The 14855-nt window shown below is 44.4% G+C and overlaps 1 protein-coding gene across 2 annotated transcripts; it reads left to right on the forward strand.

Moving 5' to 3' along the window:
- The first annotated feature begins 437 nt into the window (after window positions 1-437).
- On the forward strand, window positions 438-12238 carry LOC307217922 (androgen-induced gene 1 protein-like). 2 transcript variants are annotated; one of them, XM_079979988.1, is made up of 6 exons: window positions 438-610; window positions 2513-2656; window positions 6955-7056; window positions 8851-8966; window positions 11145-11296; window positions 12168-12238. In XM_079979988.1, the coding sequence occupies exons 1-6, from the start codon at window positions 440-442 to the stop codon at window positions 12191-12193; spliced, it is 711 nt and encodes a 236-aa protein (XP_079836114.1). In that variant the 5' UTR covers window positions 438-439; the 3' UTR covers window positions 12194-12238. The 2 variants fall into 2 exon arrangements, with proteins under 2 accessions (XP_079836114.1, XP_079836115.1); XM_079979989.1 differs by having other exon boundaries at window positions 438-607.
- Window positions 12239-14855: the final 2617 nt, after the last annotated feature.

The raw sequence follows: 14855 nt of genomic DNA on the forward strand, positions 1-14855 counted from the left end.
CTACCTGCCACGAAGGTTTCTCGAAGAAAACAGGGGGCGAAGGAGGGGGGAGCGGCCCTGACCACCTCACTGTGTTACCACTACCCCCACCCAAACATAAACAGGCGAAAAGACAGAGCAGTCGCTGACATGGTACGGTCCACCCTCTGTGAGGTGAGGAGGCGTCGCGAGGAGCCAGTCAGGCTCCCCTCAGTCGAGGCAGAAAGGCGCCAAAAGATGGCGGCGGGAGGCTGAGCGCCGACGACCTCCTGCAGCGCCTGCGCAGTAGGCACCATCGGCGCGAGCGGCCGCCGTTGGTGGCGCCTGGGCCTCGAGGGGTTGCGGCCCGGACCCGCCATTCCAGCCAGCGCGGGCGGATGGGCAGCCGCCGCCGCCGCTGCCGCTTCTCCACCACATCCATACGAGTCCCCTCGCCCGGCGTAGCGCTGGCTGAGCCACAATGGCTGTGCCGCTGCGGGGCCAGCGGGCCGCGGCGCTCCTACATTTCCTCTGCTTCCTCTGGGCGGTTTTCGCCGTCAGCCAGAACGCGGGGTTTCCCAGGTCGGTCCGCAAGGAACCGGACGTCACCTACGGGGGCTCCTGGAAACACCTGACCTTCCTCAACCAGGTGGTGGTGGTGGCGGCGGCGGCGGCTGCGAAAAGGGAACGAGGGAGGGCGGGAGGGCGCCGCGCGTGCGCAGACGGAGCGCTCCTTGGCCGCACGTGCAGGGCGGCGCGCGCGGGAAGGTGGGGGAGGGGGAGAAAGAGAGAGAGAGAGAGTTGAAATAGGTTAGGGCGGGTGAACCCGCTGAGGTAAATTTAGTTTCTTTTGTGTGTCCCTTCCCCCCGTGAGTTTTATAGCAAAACGTGATAATTAGTTAGACATCACCCTAACTCGCATCCGTTACTTCCAAGTACGCTATGACTCGCATGCCCCCGTTTATTGTTGTGGTTGTTGTTATTTGTTGAGTCCCTGTCAGGGGAAAAGGTAGCTGTTCTATTACAAAGGAATTTCAGAAATAGACTAGAAAGAGAAGCTGCTGAATTGCAACTTATCACCAAACTTAAAACCATGGAGAGACCTGGTCTGAACAAAGACCTTGGATTCTTATCTCATTATACATGACAAAGCCATTTTTCACCTTCTCACCCCTTGCTTTTTCCTGGAAGACCTATTGCAGTCGTTAAGAGTCGTCAACAGGCTCATCACAGCTATCTGCCAATCACCCAGTCCCACCACCCTTCTGAGTAATACCCCTCCCCACCTTCTCACTATATAGAAGGGTCTGGTGACTTCTGTTTCAGTGTATCTGAAGAAGTGTGCATGCACACGAAAGCTCATACCAAGAACTAACTTAGTTGGTCTTTAAGGTGCTACAGGGGAAAAGGCGGGCATAAATAGATAAGGATGATTTCCCCCAAAAAAAGAACTCAGAGCAACTTTAACACATAAAATCTTGTTTACGTTAAGATACAATGTTGCTGAGGGAAATATAAAGGCCTTTAGATACAGTGGTGCCTCGCAAGACAAAATTAATTCGTTCCGCAAGTTTTTTCTTCTTGCGAGTTTTTCGTCTTGCGAAGCACGGTTTCCCATAGGAATGCATTGAAAATCAATTAATGCGTTCCTATGGAGACCGCTTGCCAGGCTGGCGGTGCGGAGAAGGGCTTTTCTCCCCACCGCAAGCCTTCAGGACAGGTACGGGAACAGAGGGGAAGGCGCGCAGCGTTTCTCCTCTGTTCCCGGGGCTTGCGGTGGGAGGAGGGTTTTTCCTCCCCACGCCAACATTCAGAACAGCATTCTGAAAGTTGGCGGTGGGAAGGAAAACCCTCCTCCCACCGCCAGTCTTCAGGACAGCCATCCCAAGGCTGGCGGCGGGAGGAGGGCTCTCCACCCCACCGCCAGCCTTCGGAGCAGCCATCCCAAGGCTGGCGGCGGGAGGAGGGCTCTCCGCCCCACCGGCAGCCTTCAGAGCAGCCTTCCAAAGGCTGCCGGTGGGGCGGAGAGACCTCCGCCCCACCGCCAGCCTTCGGAGGAGGTCCGAGGACAGTGGGGAAGACGCGCTGCGCTTCCCCGCTGTCCCAGAGATTTCCCTATGGGCTTTCGTCTTGCGAAGGAAGCCCATAGGGAAATTTGTTTTGCGAAGTGCCTCCAAAACGGAAAACCCTTTCGTCTAGCGGGTTTTCCGTCTTGTGAGGCGTTCGTCTTGCGGGGCACCACTGTAATAGATAATAGACTGAACCAACCAGTAATATGCTTCAAATTATTTTCCTTGGCTGAGTACGCCTAATAAACATTTAAAGCGCAGCCAATGAATTCTGGGAACTGTAGTTTGCTAAGAGTGTTGGGAATTGTAGCTCTGTGAGGAGTAAGCTACAGTTCCCAGGATTCTTTTTTCAGGGGGTGGGTGGAAGCAATGTGCTTTAAATGTATGGTGTGTTCATCCCTTGTTAAGAAACTAAACCAGAAAAGGAAAAAATATACATACTGAGCCCCATGTGTATTTCTAATAGCTTCTTTGTGATTTCATAGGTTCTACAGACAATCCTGTATCTGTTATGTGTCATATCTGATACTGTAGCTCTGTGCATGCCTTCATTAGAGAAAAGAGTATCATCACTGGTGGTGCCTCTCAGAGATTTCATCTTCTCTTCATATGTGTTTCCTATTGGCTTAGTAAGTAACTACTGTTTCTATTATTGAAATACATGCGTACTGTAGAACAGCGCTCCTCATACCTGATGCATCCTGATGTTTGGAACTACTTCCATTATCCCTGCTGGCTAGGTCTGATGGGCGATGTTCTCCAGATTTCTAAAAGACTGTCACAAAGAGCCTGGCATGTCTAAATGAAACCAACAGCATTGATCATTCTTAAAATACAAAAAGTAACTGTTGTTGTTGTGTTGTTTTCATTTAATTATCTTGCTGCATTCCAAGGGTGCTGAGTAGATTGTCACCTGGTATATTTAAAAAGGGATGATTTCCCTCCAAATGGTTTGAATCTAAGATGAGTGTGGGGCTTTACAAATCCCATTCTTAAAACCCACCACATTATCATTTAAATCAGGAAAAACTTTGCTCTGAGAAGAAGAGCCCAGATAGTTCAGTTTTAATAATGAAGCCAACAGACCTATAGAATAGTTAATGATAGTCTAGCATGAGCATTCATAGATGCCACTGGGGAAAGGCTAGTAGGTTCAAGACTCCTCCAGGCATCTAGTTCCCAGTTTGGTACCCCCTCACCATTGAGGCTGGGAGCCTCAATAGCACCCCTCTGGAGGCTTTACCTGGGGCAGAAAAACCGGGTAAAAAGAAGCAGTAGGGAAACCTGGTTTCAATAAGAATAGCTTGTCCAAAGCTACTATTTGCATTTCAATGAAAGTCTGCATTGGCATCTCTGGCAACTTCAGAGAACATTTTTGGCAGGACTGCGTGGCAGAGTGTGTATAAGGGCTTGTCCACATGAGTTTACTGTTCTGTTTGCAACTGTTTGTCCATTTAATTTGCAAAGCATACATATTACTCCCAGACTACACCAATCTTGATACTTTCCCCCTGTAAATTTAGGTCTATCTGATAAGGAGATAATCCAGTAAATTGGGAAATTGGGCTTCAAGATGCTTTGCTTGGGGTCACAAAAAAATTTGTTTGTGTTTTATGGTGGGTGCATCATTCATCACTTTCTGCTACTCCCCTTTTCACATACACTGCTTCCTCAATGTTATTTATTTATTAAGAATTTGAACAACAGGCAGTAAAAGCAATCAATTCCATCACCATAATGCATTAATAATAATAATAATAATAATAATAATAATTTATTATTTGTACCCCGCCCATCTGGCTGGGTTTCCCCAGCCACTCTGGGCGGCTTCCAACAGAGATGAAAAATACACTAAAATGTCACATATTAAAAACTTCCCTGAACAGGGCTGCCTTCAGATGTTTTCTGAATGCCAGGTAGTTGTTCATCGCCTTGACATCCGATGGGAGGGCATTCCACAGGGCGGGCGCCACCACCGAGAAGGCCCTCTGCCTGGTTCCCTGCAACTTGGCCTCTCGCAGTGAGGGAACCGCCAGAAGGCCCTCGGAGCTGGACCTCAGTGTCCGGGCAGACTGATGGGGGAGGAGACGCTCCTTCAGATATACTGGACCGAGGCCATTTAGGGCTTTAAAGGTCAGCACCAACACTTTGAATTGTGCTCGGAAACGTACTGGGAGCCAATGTAGGTCTTTCAAGACCGGTGTTATATGGTCTCGGCGGCCGCTCCCAGTCACCAGTCTAGCTGCCGCATTCTGGATTAGTTGTAGTTTCCGGGTCACCTTCAAAGGTAGCCCCACGTAGAGCGCATTGCAGTAGTCCAAGCGGGAGATAACCAGAGCATGTACCACTCTGGCGAGACAGTCTGCAGGCAGATAGGGTCTCAGCCTACGTACCAGATGGAGCTGGTAAACAGCTGCCCTGGATACAGATTTGACCTGTGCCTCCATGGACAGCTGTGAGTCCAAAATGACTCCCAGGCTGCGCACCTGGTCCTTCAGGGGCACAGTTACCCCATTCAGGACCAGGGAATCCTCCACACCTGCCCGCCTCCTGTCCCCCAAAAACAGTACTTCTGTCTTGTCAGGATTCAACCTCAATCTGTTAGCCGCCATCCATCCTCCAACCGCTTCCAGACACTCACACAGGACCTTTACCGCCTTCACTGGTTCTGATTTAAAAGAGAGGTAGAGCTGGGTATCATCTGCATACTGATGAACACCCAGCCCAAACCTCCTGATGATCCCTCCCAGCGGCTGCATGTAGATGTTGAAAAGCATGGGGGAGAGGACAGAACCCTGAGGCACCCCACAAGTGAGAGCCCAGGGGTCTGAACACTCATCCCCCACCACCACTTTCTGAACACGGCCCAGGAGGAAGGAGCGGAACCACTGTATGACAGTGCCCCCAGCTCCCAGCCCCTCAAGACGGTCCAGAAGGATGTCATGGTCGATGGTATCAAACGCCGCTGAGAGATCCAGCAGAACTAGGAAACAGCTCTCACCTTTGTCCCTAGCCCGCCGGAGATCATCAACCAGTGCGACCAAGGCAGTTTCAGTCCCATGATGAGGCCTGAATCCCGACTGGAAGGGATCCAAATGGTCCGCTTCTTCCAGGCGTGCCTGGAGTTGTTCAGCAACCACTCGCTCAATCACCTTGCCCAAGAATGGAAGGTTTGAGACTGGGCGATAATTGGCCATCGTGGCCGCATCTAGAGATGGTTTTTTAAGAAGCGGTTTAATAACCGCCTCTTTCAGCGGGTCTGGGAAGGCTCCCTCACGGAGGGAAGCATTCACCACCCCACGAAGCCCATCGCCCAGTCCTTCCCGGCTAGCTTTTATAAGCCAGGATGGGCAAGGATCCAGGAGACAGGTGGTTGGCTTCACTCGTCCAAGCAGCCTGTCCACATCCTCGGAGGTAACAGATTGGAATTGATCCCACACAACTTGACCAGACAGGACTCTAGCACTCTCCCGCCCCGGCCCTGCTCCCACGGTGGAGTCTACTTCTTCCCGAATCTGAGCGATTTTATCTGCAAAAAAATTTGCAAAATCATTGCAGGAGAACATGTGGCCCGTACTGGGCTCCGATGTTACAGGTGGTTCCGCTAAATTGTGAACCACCTGAAAGAGTCTCCTGCTGCTGTTTTCTGCAGATGCAATAGAGGCAGTGAAGAAAGTCTTCTTCGCCGTCGCTATCGCCACTTGGTAGGCTCGACGTTGAGCCCTAACCTGTGTCCGGTCAGATTCAGAATGGGTTATCCGCCACCGGAATGAAAACTTTGACAGCCATTCATATTAATGAATATTATTAAATTGTTATTGTTCATATATTATTGAAACATATATTTTCACAATTCTCTGAGTCTTTGATGGGTTCATCCTCTCATCCTGTTCATTAATAAAATCAATAAAATCAGACCAAGTTTCTTAAAAAAAAATTGTTGTCCTTGTGCCTGAACTTGACTAGTTAGTTTTTCTGACTAGTCAATATAATTATCCATGCTTCTAATGATAGGTAACAATAGATAATGAGTCCTTCCAGCATGATTGCACAACTAGCATATGCGCTGCTACAAACAAAAAAGCAAGCATTTGCTTATATGGAATTTCAATATTTTGTCTACTGAAGATTGTTGACTGTATTTTAATTTATTTTCTAGCTGTGCTCACAACTATTTCCAGTATGCTGCTGAATGTAGGGTTGTAGCCTTATCTGTGTGTGTATATTTTCTTTTGCTCCCTCAAGATTTGCACAAAACCAGAAAACTGTACATTAAACATTCTGCACCAGATATTGTACAGCTATCTGATAAGTGTGCTTTGAGAATTTACAGTTATGACTGTGCTGCTTGCTCTCCCCCCCCCCCCACACACACACACTTCCTGGTTGGGAAAAACTTAAAAGTTCACACCAAGCTAACTGCCTATGGGCCCTTTCAGTACTTAATTGGCATAACAAAATAAACAAATTAGAAGGTGACAAACACAGGAGGGTGCCCCTGCTGGTATGAAGGGGAAAGTCTGAAGCTGTACCTCATATACAAATGCAAATACATTTCGATGTGGACTACTCCAGTCTAATTCAAATGGGGTGAGACGGAAAGGGATTCATGGCTAAATGATGCTCAAATGTGGACAAACACTTAAACTCACTACTTAGGTTTCCTTGCAGCTATTTATTTGCAAAACAAGAAAGCTTGAACCTTAATACAGAGTGTTTGATGCTAAGGTTTTTTATTATTTTTATCTGGAGAAATAGAAGAAAACTATATTCACAATAGTCAGGTTTTATTCACTGTAATAAGCGAGCTGCGGTAAGAAAGAAGGGGAAAGGTTAACAAATACTTTGATTTGGAAAAACATTAACTGTATATTGTTACTATTTGTCTGAGGATACAAGTGTTAATTGTCAAATGTTTTAATGACAGTTTGTACCTGTTGCTTTCTGGAGCCTTTACGTATATGACAGAGAACTAGTGTATCCTTTACAGCTGGATGACGTTAATCCAATTTGGCTTAATCATACTATGGTAAGTGTACACCATTTGTTTTTCAGGTATCTCTTTTGCTGTGTTCAGTTCATTTATTGTTTATCTGATCATAATATTTTGCAGAACTTAGGTATAAGGGTCAGTTCAAATGTAATAGGTGAAATGATTATTTAACATTGTGTGCATAAGCTGTGGTGAACCTTTGGGTCATGTGTTCCCATTTCCTCTTCTGGAGCATGCCAAAGATGAGATCAGAAGCACATGCTTCTAGGATTAAATTAAATGGACCACCCTATTATGTCCAAACTACTGTGGGGCACACAGCAAGAATGCAGCCACTGAATCCTGTGGAATCTCTACACACAGGAATTTGAATTCCCTTATACCACTATGCAAACATATCTCTCATACATTATTTGGACTCTACAGCAAAGGGAAGGAAGGAGAGGGCACGTAGCACATCATTCAGGTAGCCCCAATTAAAATGTATAGCTCCTTATTCCCACCATAAACAGACGACATCATCCACTCACCCTTCCTCCGCTGCTAGCTGCTTCATATAACCACTGAGCCTCTTGGACTTGCCGATTGGAAGGTCGGTGGTTCGAATCCCCGCAACAGAGTGAGCTTTCATTGGTCTGTCCCAACTCTTGCCAACCTAGCAGTTCGAAAGCATGCCAGTGCAAGTAGATAAATAGGTACTGCTGTGGCAGAAAGGTAAACTGTGTTTCCATGTGCTCTGGTTTCCATCACGGTGTTCCGTTGCAGCAGAAGCAGTTTATTCATGCTGGCCACATGACCCGGAAAACTGTCTACTGACAAACACCGGCTCCCTCGGCCTGAAAGCGAGATGAGCACCGCAACCTTATCGTCGCCTTTGACTGGACTTATCTGTCCAGGGGTCCTTTACCTTTTACCTTTTATACCATGACAGCCCTTGTCTCACTTGTGCAGGCTGAGACTACTCCCTGACATTCCCCAGAGCCTGCATGAAAAGAGAGTGGTGGAGGGGTCACTACCCCCACCTACTCCACCAGTCAAAGCGAAATTGAACTACGGTGTGGGAAAGGGTTATTTTATATACTAACTCTAAACAACAAAGTCAAAGCCTCTTTTGGACATTCTCAGGGCTAGAATAGGCTCTGAAAGCAAAAACACACATGTATGTGGTTGACAACCAGTCACCCCAACAGAACTCCTGGGCCTTTGAAAGAGACAGCAGAATAATAGGTGTAGCAGGTCATGACAGCGGCGGATTTAGGGCAGTGCAGATGATTCCCCTACTGAGCTGAGGGGACTAATAACAAAGTCTAACCCATGTTTATACAGGTACCTATTAAAAGTTGGGGGGGGGGGGCACCAAATTTTGTCCTCACTCAGAGTGTGATATTACGAGTGATTGCCAAAGAAGAAGACTTAGCTTGAGGAAACTGAGCTAAGGAACTGTTTGTGTCAGGGAGGAAACCACTGTGGCAAAGAATTAATAAATTTCCCAAGATGGATCAGACAGCCATAGAAAATGATGCCAGTAATTGCCAGCTGATTGAAAATGCTGTCATCTGACACTATTTTGTAACTGCTGCTACCCCTGCATATGACAGTGGACCTCAGTCATTTTCAACCATCCTAAGTGGGCCCTACGGGTAGTAAATTTGAGAACCACTAAGCTAGACTATAAAAATATTTACTTGGAATAAAACATGGAACAGAAGTTCAAAAAACTGTAATTTAATACAACTACTGAAAACAATACAACAAACAATAAAACTTTGTTTTGATTTGCCATATGTTTCCAGCACTTATATTTGTGTGTGTTTTTGTTTTGTTTTTTAGCATACCACCATCCTCCCACTGCTTTTCATAGAATTGTTCATTTGTGATCATAAGTATCCCCGTAGATGTAGAGGAATTTTGGGACTTTGCGCCTTTGCAGTTGTATACCTCTCATGGTAGGTATCAAGTATCTAAATAAATTTTAAAAAGCATAGGAAGCATATTGTGCATGCTGCCTATTGGAATCCGTATGTTTAATGGCTTCTTTACAATAACTATTTTAATATATTTATCATGTTGATCTCAAGATACTTTAAACGTACAACATCATTTTATCATAAATTGTCTGATAAACTCATCTAGTATAAAACTATATGAAAATGCTTATATTCAATATTCTATTTGTTTCATACAATTAATAAAATTAGACCAGAGCCTCCCAAATTGTTATTGGTTTTGTCTCCTTTCTCTCAAACATACCATTTTAACAAGTTTAAAGGTCATGGCAGTGTTGGTATCTTATTAAGCAACTCTTGTTTCGTTGATATTTTATGAATGTGCCATTTAGCAGCTATTAACATTTTTGCTGTTATCAAATTTCTCAATAAATTATGATGATCTGATCACACATCATTTTCAAAATAGCCTAAAAGAATTTGTAATTGATGCAATGTAATTATACAGTGAAACCTCTGTTTTCGAGCATCTTGGAAGTCGAACATTTTGGCTTTCGAACGCCAAAAACCCAGAAGTAACTGCTTTGGTTTTCAAACAATTTTCGGAATTCAAACATCCCATTTTGAGTTTCCCTATTGTTTTGAGGCTTCTGCTTTCAGTTTTAGAACATTTTGGAAGTTGAACGGTCTTCTGGAACAGATTACATTTGAAAACCAAGGTTCCACTGTATTACATTTCTAACAATTTTTTGCTTCTTTGAACTAATTTTCTGTAATTCGTTGGAATGTTTATGCAGCCATAAAATATTGCAAGTAAATATTACACTGCTAATGCCTATTGCTCCATTACCATTTCTTTAATTACCATAAGCATAGTCCTATTATCATTACTTTGATCCATTTATGCAAGACCTTAAAATACCATTTCTGTGGTAGCAGGCACAGATTAATTCTAGTGTAGCCATTTAGTTAGTATTTTTGACTAGGTAAATTAATATATCATGAGCAGCGCACAGGCAAATAGCTTTTTTAGTCTTAAATTTTGACAACAGATGCCACATGTAGCACATGTAGCTGGTGTAAATACACAGTTCAGAAACTGCATATCATTCCTTTAGGTTCCTAAGAATAGAAGCTTGAGGGCTCAATAAAGCTGCCCTTCAGTGCCCATTACATTAGCTTCCTAAGCATGCAGTTGCTGGAGCTCTGAAGAGGAAGCTATATACCGTATTTTTCGCTCTATAGGACGTACCGGACCACAATACGCACCTAGTTTTTAGAGGGGGAAATCAAGAAAAAAAATATTGGATGGATCCCGCTGGCTGCCTTGGCTTCCTCTTTAGCCTTGCACAGCCTCTCCAGCCAGGAGAGGCTGCGCAAGGCTAAAGAAGCCAAGGCAGCCAGCGCTATCCATTTTCTATGAGGAGGGAGAAGGGACTGACTGGCCGCGTCAGTCCCTTCTCCCTCCTGGGGAAAAGCCCGCAAGAGCTGCATGGAGCTTGTGTGCGGTTCTTGGGGGCTTTTCCTGCCTGCCTCCCCCTGCATTTGCTCCATAAGACGCACACACATTTTCCCTTACTTTTTAGGAGGGAAAAGGTGTGTCTTATGGAGCGAAAAATACGGTACTTGTTGCTGTCTGGTGTTTTTATGGTTCTGTGGTTGGTATGCTGATAGAGATTATAGCCATAGCTACCTCAAACCAACCTGCAAACCCATTTTTAACCATGTCAAGCATTAATTATAAACCAACTATACATGGTGGGAAGCATTACATTAGATTTCACATGCTTTATACCTCTTCTAGATGCTAAAAAGTCTTCACAAATACTTACCCACCCCCATTTCACTCAGAAATTTCTGTTGAATAATCTTTATTTTTTAATGAAGAAAAATTAGTTGTTTTGGGAAATGAGATGATCTAGCAAAAGTAAACGGAGATGATCTAGCAAAAGTAAAACACTCATAGGTCATATGGTCCTCCTTTTAAATCAATATTGCTTTCAAGTATGAATTGTACTTCTATGTTTTTAAGAAAATCCAAGTTTATGCAGTTAACTTACAGTTTTATATTTGAAATTATCAGCAAATATAGAATAGTTTTTCCATGCAACTTCAGAAATCAACTATCTACCTATAAAATTTATGGCTATTTGTGACTTTGTCTCCCCTTGTTTCTAGGATAATGTGGGTAAACCATGCAAGTGGGATTTGGGCATATCCAGTTTTAGGAGTGCTTAGTCCATTAGGACGGGCAGTATTTATCTCCATATCTTTTCTTATAATGGTAATCTTCTACTTCGTTGGGGAGCAACTAACAAAACGCTTGTGGGGTAAGTAGGATTTTTTTGTTTGTATTTTCAGTGCTGTAGCTGGCACAAGGAATGGACTTTCCCAATATTCAATGCATAAGTGAGGAAAAGAGTCATTTAAGTTGGTTCCCCAAGAAAGACTGAAGTCATAAAGTCACTTAACCTGGGAGTAGTTTCAATGTATTCAATGAACTTTTGAGATGACTTGTCTGAGACTGAGCTGTGAATGTGTTCACTCAGATGCAAGTTCTGTTTCACTTGTAAAAAGACTATAGTGATAAATGCAATACCTCCTGGGTGCACTTCTGTGCACTGAAGGGATTCCCACAGGCATTTTGCTGAGCCTTCCCTTTCACCCCAAAGCTTCTTGGCCAACCACTCTGCCACTGTACTAAATGCTTTGCAACAGCTTGACCATTTCAGACCTCATGAGGTGCTCCCACAGTACACATAGTTATCTAGAAGCCCGGCACACAAGCCACTTCCACAGTCATCTGAGACTTGTGCACTGTGCACTGAGGACTTGGAGAGAGGTATGTCACTACATAGCTGCATGTGAGGTCCAGCTGGAACTCACATTAACATGAATAGCCCAGCATCAGCAGTTACAAGTGGGGGAAGCAGAAAACCCAGAAGAGCATAGGTTGTCAGTTAGTGGGTCAGGATGCACCTCCTGGTCTTAGCCTGAGTTGGGTCACAACATCAGCACTACCACTGTACAAATATATGGTACAAAAATTAAGAAATGGTTCCCTAAATTCATGTTAAAGGAAGTGGGTTCCAGGTCTGGCAACATGGAACACTTCTCCAGGGGAGCATTTGTGGGAGGGCTCTACATTCCCATATGTAGGGAAATATTCTAAAGTTTAGTGTTCTTTTCTTTCCCTTCCAGCAAAACGTAAAAGGAAATGCACATAGAGAAGAACCTGGGAAAAGTATAAGGTCATTAAAAGTGCAAGCTCACTTATGGAACAGAGTGAAACTTTCATCAAGATAAAAGTATTCGTAAAAACCTCTTCTTAAAGATTAAGTATACTGAAAATGGCCTTTTCTCAGACACGTAATGTATAGTGCCATCAAAATAGAAAGTGGGGAAATGTACCAAATCAGAGTAACAGTGCTTTAAACAAAATTACTAACTTTGTATAAGAAAATTGGGTGTATATAAGTGAATTACATACATATTTAATACGTGCATTATACCTGGTACCTTAAGGCAGTAGGTTTCCCTTTTGTGTTTGTCGCTATCTTGTAATTGATTGATTTTGATAGGCCGGTTAAGTACAGACAGAGCATATGCACAGATAGTTGCACGTGTTTTGTTTTGTTTTGTTTTGTTTTGTTTTGTTTTGTTTATTTATTTATTTATTTATTTATTTGATTTAAATACCCACCCAAGAAGTGTACACAGTCAGGCAATTGTAAATGTTCTTGTGCAATTTGCTGGTTATTTGCAACTCTAGGAGATCAAAAGAAATATATAGAAGCTCTTGGAGCACCCTTAATAGCATACTGGAAGAGAAATGGAAGCAAAAGTGCACCAAAAGTAGTTACGAGAATAAGAGTGGGGGGAGAGAAAGTAGTGGGCATAGAAAGGGAAGGAGTACAAAGTGGCAGTTGATCCAGTCACCTCAAAACACTGAAACAAATCATCTGCGACATCTAGTGCACCAGTGTGGAGTCTGATTTCCCACTACTGCATTATCCCCATATTGGGTAAACCCACTTTTACAGGGGGGAAGCATTGAGATTTGTGTTGTTTGACTGTGGACTGTGCAAATTAAATTGGAAAGCAAACAGTTGCAAACACACAGTAGACCACGGTTACCAGATGTCCCCGGATTCACCAGTCTGTCCCCGGACAAAGTCTGTCCCCAGAATGTCCCTGGATTTTAATGTCCCCTGATTTATGCCTGGGGACTTCCAGCGAGGCAATGATGGTGGGTGCCATGGCAGTGAGCAGCACCGGAGGTCCCAGCCATGTCAAAGTTCCAGCCAGCCAATCCGCTGGTTGGGGGGAGAGGCTATTTAAACCAAGGCACGAGCCAGAGAGCTTCCTTCTAGCTCGCTTCCTTGATCAATGCTCGCCCTGAAATCGCGTGGAGCCACCCGCAGAAGAACCCGCGGTGCTCTGCTGCTGCGGGCTCTGCGCACCTGAGTTGGGGGGGAGGCAAGTGAGGCGGTGAAGAACAGGAGAAGCCTAGAAAAGAGCTGTGCTGCAGAGAGAGAGAGAGAGAGAGAGAGAGACACGGAGCCTTGTGTGTATTTTATGTTGATTGCAGTGTCCCAAGCACAGCGGAATGATGAGGAATACGTGCACATACTCTAAATTGCTTTATTTGCTTTTCAAAGCTGGTAGATTACAGAAAAACATCTTGCCTCTGCCGGAGCAGAGAAAGCGTCCTCTCTCCTCTGAAGCCCGGGGAGAACAACCCTGAGAGAACAGTGAAAAACAGGAAACCAGTGTACGTCACATCCAGTCTCCCTTTCCCGTGAGAAAACCCAACAGTAACTCTGATTGGAATGTAAACATTGTCTTGTGACAAGCCTTTCGCTGCACAGTGAAGAGAGCAGAAACCAACATCCTCCCCCTTTCTGTGAACATCACTGGGCAGCGTGTTCGTACAATATCAGTACAAACCCAACTTCTGCACATAGGTACAGTGTTGATCCCTTGATACAATCTTGGACAATACATCAGCAGGAATTTCATTACCTGGCATATAGGACACCGTTACGAGTCCCTTCTGAATACGTTCCCTAGCATGTTGCAACTTCAGTTGCAAGTGCTTCGTGCTTTGCTTACAACCTTCAGAATTCAGCAAAGCCAAACATGCTTTGTTGTCCTGGTAAACCTGGATTGGACATTTGACAGGAATTTTCATGTCTTTGCACAATTGTAACAACCATTCACAATCCTTAAGTGAATAAGACAGTGCATTCAGTTCAGCTTCACAAGTACTTAAGCTAACTGTTGTTTGCTTCTTGCATGACCAATCAAATAGACCCTGATTGTACATATAGCAAACTCCAGACGTACTTTTCCTGTCTGTAGTGTCACTTCCAAAACTTGCATCTGCAAATATCTCAAGACCACCAGACTTCTGATTGTTAAATCTCAGTCTGTAATGCATAGTGCCTTTCAAATACCGCGCTATGCGTTTCAGAGCTTTCCAATCCTTAACAGTAGGATTGTTGACTTGTCTGCTTAGCAAATTACAGCTAACAGCAACGTCTGGTCTTGAACATTTGGCAATGAAGTTTAGCTTGCCTAGCACACTTCTGTACAGTGTAGTGTCAGAAAATGCTTCTTCAGTGTCATCTACCTGATAACCTGTTATCATCGGTGTGTCTACAGGGTTAGCATCCATCAGGTTTAGTTTGTTTAACACATCAGCAATTTTCCGTGACTGGTGTACTAGAATGTTACCATCTTGATCTCTCTCTATTTCCAGAGATAGGTAGTTGTTTACCTCACCAAGATCTTTCATGTCAAAGTGTTCTTTCAGTTGAGCTAGGGCGTTATTGTACATTGTGACATCTTTCCAAAAGAATAAAAGATCATCAACATAAAACAAAC

The sequence above is a fragment of the Podarcis cretensis genome, assembly GCF_951804945.1.
Source record: "Podarcis cretensis genome assembly, chromosome: 6".
Taxonomy (NCBI): Eukaryota; Metazoa; Chordata; class Lepidosauria; order Squamata; family Lacertidae; genus Podarcis; species Podarcis cretensis.